At 43.7% G+C, this 19426-nt stretch overlaps 1 protein-coding gene across 1 annotated transcript in view; it reads left to right on the forward strand.

The window, feature by feature from the left end:
- anos1b (anosmin 1b) overlaps positions 1 to 19426 on the forward strand; it is a 175421-nt gene that overhangs the window by 57497 nt on the left and 98498 nt on the right. The window contains exons 4-6 of the mRNA XM_089118266.1: positions 1308 to 1515; positions 2046 to 2230; positions 4511 to 4640. Of these exons, the coding sequence (XP_088974392.1) occupies positions 1308 to 1515; positions 2046 to 2230; positions 4511 to 4640 (523 nt within the window). The remainder of the gene's footprint in view (positions 1 to 1307; positions 1516 to 2045; positions 2231 to 4510; positions 4641 to 19426) is intronic.

Below are 19426 nucleotides of genomic sequence, written 5' to 3' on the forward strand. Positions count from 1 at the left end.
GTAAAAATAAATATGAAAGATTTTGATTTTGAAACGCATTTAAACAATTTATTAGTCATAATTTAAACTATTGACATCAGCAGCTTCGTCATAAACATTACTGAAAGGCACAGGATTAGTTTGTCATTAATTTCACTGATCCTCCTTATCAAACATAGAAAATACTAACTACACTAATAATTTATCTTAAATCTATTTTGTGATATTGTCTTTCCCATCTATCTAAACCTTCTGTGACTTACAACAGTTCCTAAGGAATCGGTTCCCAAAAGAATAGCCAAACAGGAAACATGAACTAAGGTCAGGGGAACGTCTGCTGGGATCAGTAGTTCAGTCTGGCCGTGACGATACTGTACCTCCGTTCTCGGACCACACGACATCACTTAACTGGGCTGAATAATAGTTTTAGTACATGGGTATTTAAATGTAATTTTATGATAAATCATGAGCTGAAATTGGTTAGTAGATAACAGTGAGTTAATAATGATGTGCCCCCTTAAGTAAAGTCATGACATAATGAGGCATTAACAAACCATTTGTTGATGTTAGTGAATGGTTCGTTAATATTGAATTAATTATGATGTGCCTCCTCTAGTTAAGGCATGGCCCAATGATGCAATGATGACACAAATCTAAATCTAACTATAATATGAATAAACATATACAATAAGAGTGCCATATTCCTTCACACCCATGGTCCAAAAAAAATCCATAGTTCTTTTGTTTTTATTTATACAATTGTACATATATGGACTTAAAGGAAAGGCCAATCATACCTGTAAAGACACACATAAGACATGTTTACATGTAAAATAGGGCATAAGCTAATGCTAATCGAAGCATATACATTTAAACAACAAAAAATACAGTTAATTATTGTACATAACCTCCTGAAAATTCCCAAATACAACATACATGCAAACAGGTCTTTAATTATTAATTCTGTTTACCAGAGCAGTCAACATTTATGCGATTAAAATGCTAGCATTACCATAGTGACCACTAATGAGTGTCCCACCAGAAACAAAACCTATATACTGTAGTTCCAGCCTAAATGAACTAAATTTAGTAGTGGTAGTTATTAGTCTATTTTCCAGTTTTATTTAGATGGATCTGTGTAATTAATGGCTAAATAATCATGTGCCATTCCAATTATTTGATTGTTTAAAAGGGAAATAAAATTCTGAGTTCAAAGGGTAATATTTAATATTTCCAAACGATCTCTCCAAGTATCAAATTTAGTCCAAATGTAATGTATATTGTAATATTTGTTTGTAAAATTTGCTTGTCTCTGTACGGCTGTCCAGAAGCATCACGAGTGTGTGACCAGTGCTGAGTTTGTGCGCTCGCTGCGGGTCCAGAAGCAGGGCGACTGTCCTCCGGCCCAGCGGGCGTCGGGTTTCGCTGCTGCCTGTGTGGAGGGCTGTGCGGTCGACCGAGAGTGCTCCGGCTTCAAGAAGTGCTGCTCCAATGGGTGCGGACACACCTGCCAGTCCCCCGCCAACCTCTACAGAGGTACAAGAGGAATGGGTTACTCACATTAACATTACGTGACTCTTTCAGGTCAAAATTGTGGATTCAAAATAAAAATTGTCACTGAATTTGATCTACAATAAAGACTAGGGCCTCATTAAAGGGATAATCCATCCAATAAGTTCTCCTTTGTCATATTTACTCAACCTCCAAACATGTATGACTTTGTTTCTTGCGTGGAACATGAATATATTTTGAAGAATGTTTCGGTTCCCATTGACTTCCATTGTTTGGGGAAAATTTCCTACAGGTAAAAAAAGTCCTACAGGTTTGGAACAGGTCAGTAAATGATGACAGAATGACAGCAACTTTAAACTAGATGAATTCCTTCATCGTAGACATCCTTGTTTTTCTTTGAGCCAAATTCAATTCACAGCTGTGTCGACTGTTGTTTGTTGTACCGTTGTAATTTTGACCCGATTAGCTGATTTACTGTCACCCTTTTTGGCCAAACAGTCTTCACTTGATTCAGAAAAACCAACACATTTACTTTTTATGTTTTTTTTGCGAAGGAGTCCCTTTGAAGCCAAGGAGAGACATTTCCTTTTCAGAGGACCAGCAGGGCCATCTGAAGGTGACGTGGATGTCCAAGTTTAACGTTTCTGTCGAGCCGGTCCTTCATATTCTTCAGAGGAGGTGGAATCACGGCATTCACCCCAGCGAGGACGACGCGTCGGCCTGGCAGACCGTTCTCATGGTAAATGTTCACAGACACAAGGCTGTGATTAAGATTAAGCATCGAGTTTATTCAGAGTAAAGACATGTGGGTTTGGGGTTTGTAGAGGACATCTTAAACCCGCTGTTACACATAATTCTTCAAACCTCTTATAACATCTTTCAGGGACTCTTCTTAGAGAAAACCTCCTTTGTATTAGGTTTAACAGATGTGTAATAAAGTGAATGGCCATAACATTCATACACACTGTTTTGTGTATACTGAGGTAGAACTATTTTATATGATTATATGGTTTATTAGCAATGGCTCTGTGATGTTTAAAGCCTTTAGAGAGTGTTTATAATATTCTGTTATAGACACAGTGCCTCTTTGGTTGACTGAAGCAATAGATGCAATCCATCTACTATAGTACTACTCACTACTATAACCAAGAACTAGCAAAGACGTTAGATGTACACACTGTAAAAAAAATATTGATGGTTTAACTTAAAAAAGTAAGTAACCTGGTTGCCTTAAAATTTTAAGTTCATTGAACTGGAAAAAGTGAGTTAATACAATGAAAGAGATTAATTTAACCATCAAAAACTCAAAATTATATGTTATCTGAACTAAATAAATTATTTAAGTTGATTTTACAAAAGAAAAAATGTTGTGATTACTAGATGGTGCACTCATATTACTATGAACTTCTAAATAAAAGAGCCAATCGCCAATTGGTAAAGTGCTTTGTCATTTCACCTCTTTCACCTCATAGTGTTTATAAGTTCATTACTATACACTGTAAAAATGAATATGCTTTATCTAATCAATAAAATTGTGCAACATATTACAAACAGTATTATTAATTAAATTAAACAAATTAGAATTGTGTTATAATTAATTAAATTATTCCTTAAAAGTTAACCATTTAAAATGAGTAAAGTTTACACCAAAAAATTAAACAAAAATATCTGAATAACAGACAGACGTCAAAAATGTATTATTTTATATTATCTTTATTTTATATTGCCAACATTGAAGACACCTGATGTTAACAAGCCGAATCGCTGAAGGAGAAAATCGTAATTTTAAAACAAACCTAAAACAAACACCAATCACCATAATGGTGACTTAAATGTAAGGTTTTTTTTCTTGGTACGTTTTACTCATTTTAAATGGTTAACTTTTAAGGAATTAATTTGATTCATTGTTACTCAATTCTATTGTTAAATTGAATAAATAAAATTATTGTAATCTGTTGCCACATTTCTTTTGATTTTTTTTTTTTTTGATTAGATAAAGCGCATTCATTTTTTACAGTGTATCCTTGTGGAAAAGTGTTATAATAAAAAATTGTTATAAAAAATTATAATTGCAGATAATATAGTATTAATGAAATGAAAGGCTACCTAAGTTCTCTTAAAGAGAGACACTTTCATGAATGTGATTATTAAGACACGTTGTAGTAAATGTTTGACTTTAAAATACATTTTAAATCATTGCTTTAATAATATTTTGTCATGACATACACTTAGTTTGATGTGTTGACTAACATACTAAAGCACATTTAAAGTATATGATTATAAATTTGATAGTAGTGTGTTATTCAGTATTACATTTACCCCCGGCTTCACAAACAAGGCTTGACTCCAGTCTCAGTCTAACATGTTTGAGCTGTTTTAACTGAGAGCAACTTGAACTGGAATATCTTAAAATATTTAACTGTTTTGTCTCAAGATTCACACCAGTAATGTTTTTACTAAGGCATATTTATAAAAAGCGACATAAATATCCTAAATGAACTAAGGCTTAATATAAACCCTGTCTGTGAAACCAGGCCTTAAGTTTTTATATTTTAAATGTACTAAATTGCGACTTCATGATTACAAATCTGTAATTACAAATATGTGTAAATACATGTACAAGTTTCAATGACTGAGGTCAAATTTTTCATTTTTAAACTTAGGGAAAGTCAGATGCTGTAATTTGACATTGAATTGAAAATAACTTTTTGTGTGTGTGTAAAATCACACTTAAATGAGTTTGTTCTTCATAAGCGCTAAAGCAGTTCTGAAGATGCCTGGTCTTCTCGGAGGTTAAGAGAGAAACAGGCCGCTCATTGTGCACGTCCTGAGCTCCCGCTGGGACCTGTGATGTAATGGATAGGGACGTTTGCGCTGTGCTTTTCAACAGGCTCTATAGAGAGATCTCCCTGCGCTGGATCGAGCTGTCATTACTGCCACTCTTATCAGCGCACCGCAGTGATGGAGCTCTTCAGGAGCGGATTCGTCTTAATTAAAGTCTCTCTGACCCCTCTTTCAGACCATGGAGGCCCGCTCCGTGTTGAAGGACATCCGGCCCCACAGGTGGTACCAGTTTCGAGTCAGCGCGGTCAACAGCCAGGGCACAAGAGGCTTCACCACTCCCAGCAAGCACTTCTTCTCCGTGCGAGGTGAAAAGCTCTTTCAGCAAAACGTTGTTTAATGATGGGGAAAAAAAACTCTTTCTTTGTTTTGGATGATGGAAGCAATAGGGATTCATTCAAATAGACTTCCTATTATTAGACATGCACCGTTTCAAAGGTCGATATTCTTGACAAACATCCACTTGCATCAGGAGTGAGGCCGACGTTGAGCTTCTGCGTTACTACATTGAGTTTTTCCTTTAATAACAGACATAAATTATTGAAAGGGATATATTACAAACTTGATCATCGTGAAATGTCGAATTCACACGCAATTTACAATAATGTTCCATTTGTTTTAAATTAGTTAATGATATACATTAACATTAACTAACAATAAAAATACTTCTTTAACATTTAAATTAATGAGAAATTTGAGTACTGGGAAAGCATAACTTTATTTAAAGTTGAGTGAGTGAGTGGAGGCGGGGCTCATTTACATATTCATAGAACCGCAAATACTAAATGAAGCAAGGGTGTCAAGTTACATTCAAGATACGTCGAGGCATGAAGAAATTTTTTAAATGGGGGATCAAAGATGAGTTTTAAGGAATAAATTATTGACTACAGGGGCACTTTAAGGACTTAAAGAGGACTATTTGGACGGATTATATGAGGCTTGTTTGGTTTTGATTTGATTCCTTTAATGTAGGCCACTATTATCCCTCCCATATGTTTAGCTGCTGGAATCTATTACTCTTCAAAGTAAATATTTTCTGAAGTAATTGTAAGATATATTTATTTTGTACAGAATAAAACATGTGACAGATGTAATAGTTTGGTCAAATATGGCTCAGTTTCCAGGTTTGGGTTTGGACATTGAGTTTGGCTTTGGGTTTTAAAATGGATCAAGATTGAAGATATGATCAATATTATCTCAGAGCAGCAATCTGATGTGGCAAGTGTTTTTATGCATGTATAAACCCATCAGGACCTGTGTAAGCCTCCGTCAGGCATCTTCAAATGAATGTAACTCTTAGTTTCTTCTAGGGATACACCAAATCCATTCTAAAAATACATTGACTGTCTAGACTAACTGGCAATACACTGTAAATGTATTTATTTCATGCTTCCATCAAGCACAAGCTTAGTACACTACAAATTAATTTGTAAAGTAGTATACCTTTTACAAATACAGATTCTTCCTTACATCCACATGTTTGAAACTTGTTAAAAGTGATTATCATAATGATGTTCTCTGAGCACTAAAACTACTTTAGATTTGACCTACAAATACACACTCTCTCTCTCACACACACACACACACACACAAAAAAACATATATATAAAATATACCCACCCATTGTGTATATAATATAGACTAAAGGCCAATTTATACTTCTGCGTCGAGGGTACGCCGTAGTGTACGGCGTTGGCAACGCACGTAGGCGATGCCGTTGTGAGCATTTATACTTCTGCGTTCAGGTCTTGGTTGCTCTGCAGTACTGCTCCGAAACGCTAGTTGGCGGCGGAGAGTTTTAATGTTCCACTGTGTTTAGATTCCTCGCGGCTAGGTTACTACGAGTGAAAGAGAGCTGATCATGTTGGAATTGGAGCTTATTAAGGTGGAAAAACAGTTCACTTTAGTGAAATTACTAAAACTGAAAGGCAGAAATGAGAGAAGACTTCGGAGGAGATGAAACTTGTGGAAATCATAGACAGTGGTGGAAATGCGTGAGAAGGTACGTGCGGAAATGCGTAGGAGGAAATGCGATGCTACCAAGCCAACCAATCACCGATCTTGCGGTCCGCGTCGTCGCGACGTGTAGTTACATTTTTGAGGAGGTGCGCGTCAGGCGACGGCGAAGGGTACGCGGTATGGGACGCGTCTGTGCGTATGCTACGCCGTACCTACTGCGCGCACCCTACGCAGAAGTATAAATTGGCCTTAACTGGATGAAAGCTTTAAAAGAGCAAGCCCACTTCATAATGCTCACTCAGCTCCAGTCTCAGTGAGAGACGAGTGAGGCAACTCATCTTATGAACCCGTAGATGTGTGAAGGCCATATCAATGTTAGTGTGTGGGGATTGTTGGACGCTTCTTTCCATATGGTGCTGGTGTGACTCCTCTTCTGTCCGGCGTTAATGGCTGCAGTGTACTTGCCACGTTAGCACACACAACGGCTGCAGTTACAAGTGGGCACCTACCGTACTCAGTGTTTCGTCGACTAGCCCACGACACCTCAAGAGGGCTCGACAGTGACTCTGGCGTCCCAGAGTCACCCCCTTCCGCCCCCACTCAACTCATCCCAGCTTACTGACCTCTACATCCCTCCTGCTGCTGAGACCTAACCACAATCTCGCACAACCCAACCATACACGCCAACCCGTTTGACTAAGGCTGTCGAGCCCCACTGGTGCGTTATAAAGCAGTTTCAGTGGCAACGGTTCCGTATGGCATACCACCTACCGCAAAACACAATATCACACAATCTGGCCAACCACCGCCATTCAAACAATGTACACAGGAACGTAATGACTGTAAATACAATGCAACCTAAACAAACAGACTCTTCAAGAATTCTACGAAACCGTAGCGTGGCGGCCTGTACAAAGCCTGCTAGAATCTTTCTGTCTCAACCACAGCCAGTTGCTGATCCTTTCTGCTGCTTCAGATAAGTTCTTTACTGTGCAACGCAACTCTTGGCCACTGAATCCGACGTCTCTGAGGAAGCGGGTTGTAGATTGTGCCACAAAACCTCGACAACCTACTTCCACTGGATAAACCTGGACTCTCAAGTGTTAGACCAGTGGTCTCAAACACGCGGCCCGCGGGCCTGGTGATATTTTGTTGCCCCCTACTTGACATTAAAGTTTAATGTTAGTGTGGTCTGTCGTTGTGTGTGCCACGTTTTTTTATCCCTCATGGGCTACCATAGATAGTCTTGTGACAGCTTACGGTGGATTTGTTGTCAATAGTTGTCATAGACAACCGCAAAGTGCAAAAACACTGCGCCTGGAAAAACTGAGCGCGTCGTTTCAATCACGAGCACGCTTGCCGTGTGTCTACTTTTGAAATAACGAACTTGAGCGCGCAAAATATGTGAGCGCAATATGTGTACCACCAATAAGGCCATTGTCACAGTCTGTCGTCCTCACCTGTTTTGTCCCGTCATCTGCACCACACTTCCCCGGATCCTTTTGTTCCTCTCCCGGACTCACTCCCCAATCAGCCACCTGTTCCTCGTCCTGTCATTATCTTTTTCACCTGTGTTCACCCCTATTAGCCTTATTCCTCTGTGTATTTAGTTCAGTTCAGTTTTATTCTGTTTTGTCGGTCAATGTTGAATGTTGCGTTGTGATACCCCGTCTTCCTGCCTGTATTTTGAATTAAATGTCTCTTTACCGAGATTCTGAACTCTGCCCGTTCTTCTGCCTGCACCCGCACCGTGACAGATTGACCGACCCACAAAACTTCATGGATGCCGTGATCTTCCGGGGGATCCCCTACCCGGTCCTGCGACCCCGTTTAGGGCTCGTTCCCCGAAAGCCTGCGCTCACCGTCAGCCAGGCAAAGCTCGAGCTCCCCGCTCCGCTGGTTTCGTCCAGCCCCGCCGAGCTCGAGCTCTCTCCTCCGCTGGTCCCGCCCAGCCTCACCCAGCCCGAGACCGTCCACTTCCCATCTGCCCTTCATCTGGGGACTCTACCCAAATATGTTTGGGGGGGGGCCCAGTGTTCCAGCCAGCGCCGGAGACCGTCCAGCCAGCGCCGGAGACCGTCCAGCCAGCGCCGGAGACCGTCCAGCCAGCGCCAGAGACCGTCCAGCCCGCGCCGGAGACCGTCCAGCCAGCGCCGGAGACCGTCCAGCCAGCGCCGGAGACCGTCCAGCCTGCGCCCGAGACCGTCCAGCCAGAGCCCGAGACCGTCCAGCCAGAGCCCGAGACCGTCCAGCCAGCGCCGGAGACCGTCCAGCCAGCGCCAGAGACCGTCCAGCCAGCGCCAGAGACCGTCCAGCCAGCGCCAGAGACCAGGATCCCACCCAGCCTCCCTCTCCCGCCTCCTCTCATCTGTCCTCGCTCTGCTCTCCTGCCCTTCAGCTCCCCTGACCCAGCCTGGTCCTTGGATCCCCGGTCTTCGCCTCACACCTCCTCCTCAGAGACACTTCCTCGGCCCTCTGTCCCATCGGCTCCCCCGTGGCTGCTACCTCCCTCAGCTCCTCCATGGTCCCACAGTCCACCAGCTCGGCCAGGCTCCCTCGTCCCTCCGAACTCCCTGCACTCCCTCGTCATCCTCCCCTCACCTATGGACTTCCTTACTTTGGCTCCGCCCCGTTTCGTCACCCCTTCGGTTCAGTTGGACTCCTCACTCCCTCCAGTCACCCGTCAGCCCTCACGCCCTCTGACCTCACCGTGTCCCTCTGTGCCCCTGTCAGCACTTCAGTCACCAGAGCCTGCGGTGTCCCCATGTTCCCTCGGTCCCTCCTCAGCACCCATTGTCGTCTGTCCCTCAGCTGCACCCTGGTCTCCTCTCCCATCCGCTCCGCCCCTGTCAGTCGGCCCCCTGGTGTTGTCAGCCCCACTACCATCGGCTCCACCAGGGGTCCTCCCTCCAGCTGCTCCGCCCTGGTCTCGCCCTCAGCCTGCGCCACCCTGGTCTCGCCCTCAGCCTGCGCCGCCCTGGTCTCGCCCTCAGCCTGCGCCACCCTGGTCTCGCCCTCAGCCTGCGCCGCCTTGGCCTCGCCCTCATCCTGCTCCGCCCTGGGGGGCTGTCTCCTCCTGACCACGCCCTCCACAGCCTCCAGGGTGCCCACCCCCCCTCCCCATTGATGTTATGGCGTGAGGCCACGCCTTCCGGGAGGGGGGAGTAATGTCACAGTCTGTCGTCCTCACCTGTTTTGTCCCGTCATCTGACTGCACCACACTTCCCCGGATCCTTTTGTTCCTCTCCCGGACTCCCCAATCAGCCACCTGTTCCTCGTCCTGTCATTATCTTTTTCACCTGTGTTCACCCCTATTAGCCTTATTCCTCTGTGTATTTAGTTCAGTTCAGTTTGATTCTGTTTTGTCGGTCAATGTTGAATGTTGCGTTGTGATACCCCGTCTTCCTGCCTGTATTTTGAATTAAATGTCTCTTTACCGAGATTCTGAACTCTGCCCGTTCTTCTGCCTGCACCCGCACCGTGACAGCCATGAGCTACTGACCCCTGCTCTAAAACAATTTGAGAATAATCATTTTGAGCTTGTAATATGAGCTTGTAAACAGGTTGAAAAGAAGGTTTGCTTTGATTTGTGCAAAGTCAGTAATTTGCCTGAGACCCTACATGTGTAGAAAGAATTCAATAAGACGGGCAGACATGATGGCAAATATTTGTATTTCAAAAGCAATATTTTTTTTCTAAGTGTAATAAAAGAAAATGTGCCTTCCAAAAAACATTTAATATCATTAAGAAAATAAAAAAGGACATGAGCAAATACAAGTATCACAAAGATGTGTTATAAGGAAAAGACAAAGAAAGTGTGTAAAATGAACTTCAACTGTCAGAAGGACAGCTCATGAAGAACCAATCATGTACAGAAAGGAATGTTCAACTTCAGAGGAACAGTTCAGAAGAAACGTTAATAATACGGGTTAAGAAGATTGGATCAGTTGTGCTTCTTTTTTGGAATACTTAAATACTATACCCCCAGTTAAAGGGTTAGTTCACCCAAAAATGAAAATTCTGTCAGTATTTACTCACCCTCATGTTGTTCCAACCCCGTAAGTCCTTTGTTCATCTTCGCAACACAAATTAAGATATTTAAGATATTAAGATCACTCCTGCATACAAGTCCATAGGCTTCTTGAGGGAAATGACTTGCTGTCCTCGAAAAGTCATTAAAGACATTGTTAAAATAGTCCAAGTGACTACAGGGGCTCAATCTTAAGTTTATCAAACGACAAGAACACTTTTGTGCGCAAAAAAACAACAAAAATAACGACTTTATTTCAACTATTCGTTTATTTCTCCCTCTGCGCGAGTCAGGTTACTAGTTTAATAGCGTAAGCTTCTGTTATTGTACGTCACACACATCACACACATGACCAGCGTCGGCCAATAGAGAGCCTACGCATGACGTAGCTCTACGCTATCACACTATGTTAACTGACTACAGGCCCATAGAGAAGGAAGTGAATAGTTGAAATAAAGTCGTTATTTTTGTTTGTTTTTGCGCATAAAAAGTATTCTCGTCGTTTGATAAAGTTAAAATTGAGCCACTGTAGTCACTTGGACTATTTTAACGATGTCTTTAATGACTTTTTGATGCCAGCAAGAGTCATTCCCTCAAGAAGCCTATGGACTGTATGCAGGAGCGATCTTAATATCTTAATGTCTTACGGGGTTGGAACAACATGAGGGTGAGTAAATACTGACAGAATTTTCATTTTTAGGTGAACTAACCCTTTAAGTTGAGTTTGAGACCCCTGTGTTAGACAGCATTCTAGGTTATCACGTGAGGAAGTTTTTTTGTCCAATAATTAGAATCTCTGTTTTTTCAGAGTTAAGTAGTAGGAAATTACTAGTCATCCAATTTTTTATATCAGTTATGCATTCCGTTAATTCTGTGAATTGGTAAGTTTCGTCAGGTTTTGAAGAAATATACAGCTGGGTATCATCAGCACATGTTTCCTAATGATATCTCCTAATGGCAGCATGTACAGCGTGAACAGCAGCGGTCCTAGTACTGAGCCTTGTGGTACGCCATACTGAACTTTATAAGACATCTTTTCATTTACTGCTACAAACTGATAACGGTCAGATACAGTAAGTGTGATTTAAACTATGCTCATGCAATTCCACTAATGCCAGCATAGTTTTCTAGTCTATTTAAAAGAATGTTGTGGTCTATAGTATCAAATACAGCACTACGATCGAGTAACACTAATAGAGATAATTCGTGACTGTATGATTTGCTCTTATCATCCGATCTTGGTTGTATCTCTCTATTAGTTTTACTTTATCTTAGTGCTGCATTTGACACAATTGACCACAGCATTCTTTTAAGAACAAATGATTTGCTCTTTCATTTGACGATATGGGTGGTTTTGGTGTGATGGAGAGCTTTTGTCTTTGTTCTGTTAGTATGTACGTATGTGAAGTATGTTTTTCTTGAGGTCCCCTCGAAAACGAGATGTCACATCTCAAAGGGTTTTCCTCTCAACAATAAATTTAAAAAATACGAATAAATTGTGCTTAAATAGAGTATTTTGTCACTAGGGTAGCCATTCAGAATTGAATTTACACTCCGCTAAAGGCTTTGTGTCTGTGACACAGTGCAGAGAATGTGCAAATCCCCGAAGTACGAACCCGAGACCGCAGCAGTCCTCATCACCTCTGGAAAACCACTCTGCCGTAAAGCCCAGGACTCGTCCGTGAGGGCTTGCAGACACACGCGACCCACGCTCAGATACAACACCTCCTGCGCCGGGGTCTGGCCAGTACTCAGCATGGCAGATGCAAAACATGTTTCTAATAGTATGAAATAAACTTTTCCATGGATGCTAAAAACATCCTTCTGGACAAGCTGGAATCAAACTCGGCAACGGATTCAAACCTGGGCTTTCGGTTCTGGACAGAAACTTTTTTTTGGTACCAGTTTGTTTAATTTCATATCTGTAACACTCTCTGATCTGAATGATACGGGCCATATCATCGGAGACCTCACGGGTGCTTGCGTTGGCATGTTTCGAGCGCAACACCACGGCCAAGATATAATTACACACAGACTGAGGCAACACTCGAGCCGCTGCCAACAACGACTGGAATCAAACCTTCTGCTATTTTGAAAGATTACAAAATCTTGGCTTTGGCAGTGTGCTAAACTGAGCAAGAATAAAACCAGTGTGAGAAATGTGTGACATCTTCCACTGATGCCCTGGGAGTGTCATCCAAGCTGTTTCTCAATGCCCGTTCCACAACCCATTCACACATAAACACGAAATTTGCAGAGAACATACTTGGAAAGAACTTTTCACCACATGGTCCATCCTACTTAAAGCCTGGAGGATGTGACGGGTCGATGCTTGAGGTCAGAGGTCGAGCGCGTGGCTGCCGTCGCTGGAGGGAAACCTGCAGATGAAGAATCCAACGTGACTAAATGACTGTGTGAGAACAAATACAAAGTGTTGCTGCCCCCAGCCTGAAATGAAACCGACATCAATGGGATCCACACAGCCCAAACACGGTGTGTCTGAAGCGCCCGCGGCTACGACATTAGCATGTGCGCTACGCCGACATATCAAAGAAGCTTTCCTCTGTCATAGTTAATGCAAATGAAAGCACTCTGATTGGCCTCCGAGGTAAAGCAGCTGGCCTTTCACTTTAATGGGAAACAGAGTGTGTCTTTGAAACCGAATGGAAAGCATTATTTTTGTTCGATAAGTCAAGCATCACTATTAATATTGCTCATGCTTATAGTGACTAATCCCGCATGCTACGATCACGAATAATACCTCAAAAAAGTTGTGCTATTACTTTTCTAAATGACTGTATTAGTGGTTTTTGGACAATGATGAGATGTAAGTAAAAACATTTGAGCACTTGTACACATTGTACTTTGAATCTTAAAAGTATAGACCATTTCACAAGATGTAAACAACACTGGTCCAGAAGCACTTCCTGTTTCAGTTTTTTAACACTACATAAAAGCTGGGATAAAATACAACCAACAGAACATTTAAAACTGAATCAAAAAGTTAAACAAACATCTTTAATATGTTTTCTTTACATGTGAAATAAAGAAAACAGTTACAAACTGAAACAGGAAGTGCTTCTGGACCAGTGTTGTTTACATCTTGTGAAATGGTCTATATATATTTTAGAAAATTGTAAATTACAGATAATATAATATTAAAGGGTTAGTTCACCAAAAAAAATAAAAAATATCATTATTTATTTACCCGCATGCCGTTCCAAACCTGTAAGACCTTCGTTCATCTTTGAAAGACAAATGAAGATCTCTTAGATTTCATTAAAAATGCTTCATTTGTGTTCCTGAAGATGAAAGAGACTTGAGAGTGAGTATTTAATGACCGAGGCATATAGGTTTTGAACAGGCATGCGGTAGAAATGTAAAAATATATGTATATTTACATAATACGTAAATACGCATGTATAAATGTAAAAATATAGCATGTATCTTATAATTGTGTCTTATAAATGATTATACTGCTCTTAAAAAGCTTGCAATATTTCTGCGTCCATAGTCATAACTGTGTTTAAGGTTCTAGTGGGTGTGCTTACAGTAAAACGAGACGCAGGCCGAATGTTATGTCTACACACTCTTGTTCTGTCTGGATTATTCTCCATCACTGGCGGCGGTCATGTGTGTGTCCCAGCAGTGGCAGTGGACATCTGTCATCAGCACACTTACACACGCTCATGTCTGGAACCCCTCTCTTTGCCACATCAACACACACAAACCATCTCGGTTCATAGGCGTAATGTTTTTTACTGAGCTAATGATATGCTCTATCGCATAACCCTACCTCTAAACACAACCCTTACAGAACACTCTCTGCCTTTTCACATTTTCCACAAAAAAAAAAAGCATTTGTATGTTTTGTAAGTAGCTTTCCTAGTGGGGTCATTTAAAAATGTCAGGTTTTACTATCTTTGTGTTGATATCACAATGTTAAACAAGAACACACACTCCTTTATCACTTATAAAGGCTTATGAAAAAACTCCACTCCAAGAAACATTAGACAACAATTGTTTGATCATTTCTCATTTCAAAAAAGCCAGCTCTCTGCAGATGAACTGACTGAAAAGCTTCAAGATACAAGAATTTATTTTGGGGTACAGTTTAAAACGTCTCTGGTTACGTATGTAACCCTAGTTCCCTGAAGGGAACGAGACGCTGCGTGTAAACGCCGTGGGAACGCCTCTGCGTGACGAGTCATGAAGCACGTATGAAATCTGTCCAATGGTCCAACGTCATAGGCGGGGTGACGTATCGACCAGGAAACTATAAAGCATCCCCGAAACACAAGCACAACAGCTTCTGATAGGACTGAAGCAAGCGCTCACGGGCATGCTGGGAGTATGGCATAGACACGCAGCGTCTCGTTCCCTTCAGGGAACTAGGGTTACATACGTAACCAGAGACGTTCCCATTCAGGGAACTTCGAGTTGCGTGTAAACGCCGTGGGAACGCTAATACCAACGCCGCCATGCGAGCAGGTGTCCGTTGTATGAAATCAGGCACATATTTAGACGAAAGCACCTGCGCCCCTGGAGCGGAGCTACCATACCCCTGGTTGAGTGAGCCCAGACAGCCAAAGGAGAAGGCTGACCGGCGGACTCATATGCAAATGAGATGGCCTCGACCACTCACTTACTCAACCTCTGCTCAGATGCGGGACAACCTTTCTTCAGAGGTCCAAAACAAACAGATAACTGTTCAGCTTTCTCCACAGGGCAGCTCTGTGGACATAAGCATCTAGAGCCCTCAGAGGGCAGAGCAGATTAGTTTCTCTTGGTCTGACCTCACAATACCACGAAGAAAAAGAATTACCAATGGGTATCTCCCGTGAAAAGCTCCACTCAAAGGGACGCGGTAAGCAGATAGGCCACCACATACACCTTTAGTGTGGAGTGGGATAACCCTGTGGAGAAATGCTCCAAAGGAATTCCAGCACCGCCACACCGGGCAGTTAACTGGGTCCAACTGGTGTTCTCCCCACCAAGAGGTGAAACATTGCCACCTCAAGGCATATAATCTCCTCGTGGACGGAGCTCTGGATTGGAGGATGGTCTCCACGACCTCAGTCGAGAGACCCGATTCCAGTGCCGGCGCTATGGGGGGGCATTAGGGGGCAATGCCCCCCCAAATGTGTTTTGTGCCCCCCCAAATTGAATTATGATATAATTTACAAAATAATATCAGTTTAATTTAATTCACATTTCAGTGAGAAATAGTACAAATATATGTCTACAAACGGCTCATTAGCTGAAAATACAATAAAGCCAACATAAAAACCAGTGTGACGCTGTGAGGAAACCCCCCTGCCGCCCCCCCAATCACGCACGTTAATACTTGAATGAAATGATTTTCAGTTGGCGCGACCGCGCGAACTTCCTGCATTCAAAACAAAGTAAACAGATGAAAACTCTCCAAAAATGGAAATTAGAAAATGGTTCAATACCACAGTTTCTCCTTACACATCGATTACCCCATACAGCAAGACAACGACAGCCCGGCTTTGGTATTTGGTGCTTCTACCGTGCAGTGTTGTAGTCGAGACCGAGACCAAAGACAGTCGAGTCCGAGTCGTAAGTGTAGCTATTTATCTAACTATTAGTTTCATCACGTGACAACACATAGTGAACATTACAGTACATGCCAGTAACTGGCATGTACTGTAATGTTCACTATGTGTTGTCACGTGATGAAACTAATAGTTTAGTTGGCCTAGTTTTTGCGCTGCCCATTGTCCTGAAATGTCACTCACTCCCGCCGTGGAGAAACAGGTGTTTAAGCCTATATTTTCTTGTAAATGGAAATTGTAGAATAATATCGGTGTATGTTGTGGGTGTTTTTTATTTGTTAAAGGTGTTAAAGGTTTTATTTGATAAAGGTATACATGATGCTTTTTTAAGGCTACGAATGTAAATGCTTATGTTAGAAGAACATAGCAGAATAAAGATGAGTAACTTAGCTTTTTTTTTCTCACTTCCGCCATTGAGATAGCATATAAACGGCTATTCTGTCAGTGAGAGACTATGTACATGTTCGTTAGCTTTGCTAAAGCTGTGGTCAGAGTCGGTCTTGCAATTTTTTTTTTTGTATAGGCCTATTTAACCCTTGATCAAATTTCTTAAGAGTCGCTCGTCTTGCAACAATGTGTAATGTTTTATGTGTTTATTGTGTGGGTTGCATTACTTCATGTTAATAGCTAACAGAAAAGGCAGTAGCAATAATAAATATAGGATATCTAATATCGGAAAAAAAGTCCCCATACCTACCTAGTGCCCACCCATTGAAAATAAATGCCCCCCTGCTAAAAGCGGTCTGAAGCCGGCTCTGCCCGATTCTATGAGCTGGGCCCCCTCAGAGGCCAAGCCACAACCTCCATAGATCTGGGCGGGGGTGAAGTATCGACCCGCATCCATACTCGGGCCGGCCAACGCGGGGCTACTAACAGTAGAAAGACCCCGACTCGGTGAACCCTCTCCAGAACTCCTGGGAGCAGAGCAATCGGGGGAAATGCGTACAGGGGTGACCTCGGCCACTCCTGTACCATCGCATCCAATCCAGAGGGGCTGGTGGATACAGAGAAACCACAGCATGCAGTGTCTCAGTCCCTGGATTCAAATAGGCCTACCTCGGTATGACCGAAATGACTCCATAGGAGCTCCACCACCTCGGGGTGGAGTCTCCACTCCCCGGGCCTCGGCCCCTGCCTCGACAGGATGTCTGCTCCCCGATTTAAATATCCTGGGATATATAATCGCCAAAGAAGAAGCTTCCCCTGGGCCCACAGAAGGATCTGGCGCTAGCCTGAATAATGGACATGAGCGCAGACCCCCTTGATGGTCTATAAAAAGACCCCCGATGTGCTGTCTGACCGGACAAGAACATGGTGACCCCTCAGGTCTGGGAGAAAGTCCACAGACCCCGGGCTGAGCGACCACTCATGATCGCCCCCAGCCCGTGAGGGAGGCATATATCGTTAGCTTCTTTGGAACAATGAAGTAACGGCTGTAATACCCCAGCTCTCTGTCGGGAGGAAGAACTCGTTCTATCGCCCCCTTCAGTAGCAGAGCTTTCACTTCTTGTTCCATAACCAGAGCCTGCTCGGGGGTCACCACTGTGGGCAAAACCCCCCGGAAACGAGGTGGACGCGACCTGAACTGGATCGCGTACCCGCGTTCGATAGTCTGCAGGACCCAACGAGATATATTTGGAAGACTTCCCCATTCTACCAGAAATTCTACTAAGGGTACCAGTCTCTCGAGACTGGCCTCTGGAGTAGTTTTTAAAAACAGAAACAGCGCCCTGTGACCGCGCACAGGCAGGGTTTAACGACCGTTCTGTATCGCTCCTCGGAGCAAACGAGCGTCCCTCGGGAAATCGCTCGCTGGGACCGTCTGCACCCCCCATTACAGGCAGGGTTGGCAGAACGAACCCCTGAGGGCACCGAGAGAGAGCGGGCGCCGGATTCAGCGGCGAACACCTCTGTCTCACGGTGGGGACCACCCTCAGTAGCCTGACACCAGTGGCGTCAGGACTTCTTCGACGAAGCCTTCCTGGCGACAATAACCGTCCTCAGATCGGTTCTATCCCGGGAAGACCTCGCCTGAGAACGCCGCGTCTCAGCCCAGTTTTGCTGGGGAGGAGCCCGAGACGCGACGCTCTCTCGACGGGCGGGGCTGCTCTCCCCCAGCAGCCCCCGAAGGATGAGTACGGAGGGGGAGACATTTCTGGAGCGCCGCTGCCTGTTTTTTTCCGGTCGACAGCGGCGCATCCAGGAGAAACTCTTTATCTTTCTCCTTCATATTAGCCAGATTTAGCCACAGATGCCTCTCCGTGGCCACCAGGGCTGCCATAGAGCGGCCGACTGATCTGGCCGTCTCCTTGGTGGCACGGAGAGAAATATCTGCCGCCTGACGCAGTATCTCATTAATCACGTCAGTGCCGACGACCTCCCCCTCACTCATATCTCCTAGACCCAGCAATATTAGCATACATAGAGGTCTGGTGTGTCAAAATTCTAGCTGACACTGGTTTGTTCCACGATCTACACACCTCGGTGTGCAGATCGGGGAAGAAGGGCAAACACCGGCATGGAGGTAGTGAGTGTGATATTAAAAATCTCTCATCCATTTTACTCTCTTGACTCTTGTTTCTCAACTGGCCATTCAATGCTTAATTTTTCCACAGCCCGAGTCAAAAACCTCTATTTTTTTTTTTTTTTTTCTTTTATTATTATTTTTTTACTACATTCGCGGGAGACTGGGATGGCAAACGAGCTTCCCTCGCTCTCCACTGAGTCCATAGACTCTGCATCCACACTTTCAACATCCAGCTCCTCAGAACTGGATAATTGAAGTGATGGCGCCTCAGCCCGGGCAGGAAAAACCGCAACGCGGACCCCTGCAGCGAGAACTGAGGCACTGGATCTACCAGGTAAGGGCAGAGAAAGGGCGGGGCCCGTCTCAATCCCCGCTGATAGATCCATCTGCGATCCCCACGACGCAAGCCTTCGCTGTGCCTCGGCAGCAGCGGGACCCGAGCCGCGGGGAGCGCGCACCGAACCACCCTCCTCGAAGAGTGCCCGGCGGGAGCGAAGTGTCTTCATGGGCAGACACTCGCAGTGCTCACAGCCGGCCCCCTCGAGAGCCGACTGAGCATGCTGCACTCCCAAACAAACAACACACAGATCGTGTGTATCCCCACCCGTGATGAAGCGAGGGCAGGGATGAACACACTTTCTGAAATTCTGCTGTTGTTTGCTCGCCATATCAATATATATAAATATGCAATATTAGACAGACAGACAAAATTCATACATAGAGCGCTTGTGAAGACTCAGAAGCTGTTGCGCTTGTGTTTCGGGGATGCTTTATAGTTTCCTGGTCGATACGTCACCCCGCCTATGACGTTCCGTCTCGCCATTGGACAGATTTCATACGTGCTTCATGACTCGTCACGCAGAGGCGTTCCCACGGCGTTTACACGCAGCTCGAAGTTCCCTGAATGGGAACCTCTGATCTGTGTGTTATTATATTTATTCCAAGTTTGTCATCTTGCTGTCTGTATCTGTGTTTTGTTTATGTATCTATTTTTTTTTA

The sequence above is a fragment of the Pimephales promelas genome, chromosome 2 (genome assembly GCF_988280905.1).
Source record: "Pimephales promelas chromosome 2, fPimPro1.hap1.1, whole genome shotgun sequence".
Classification (NCBI taxonomy): Eukaryota; Metazoa; Chordata; class Actinopteri; order Cypriniformes; family Leuciscidae; genus Pimephales; species Pimephales promelas.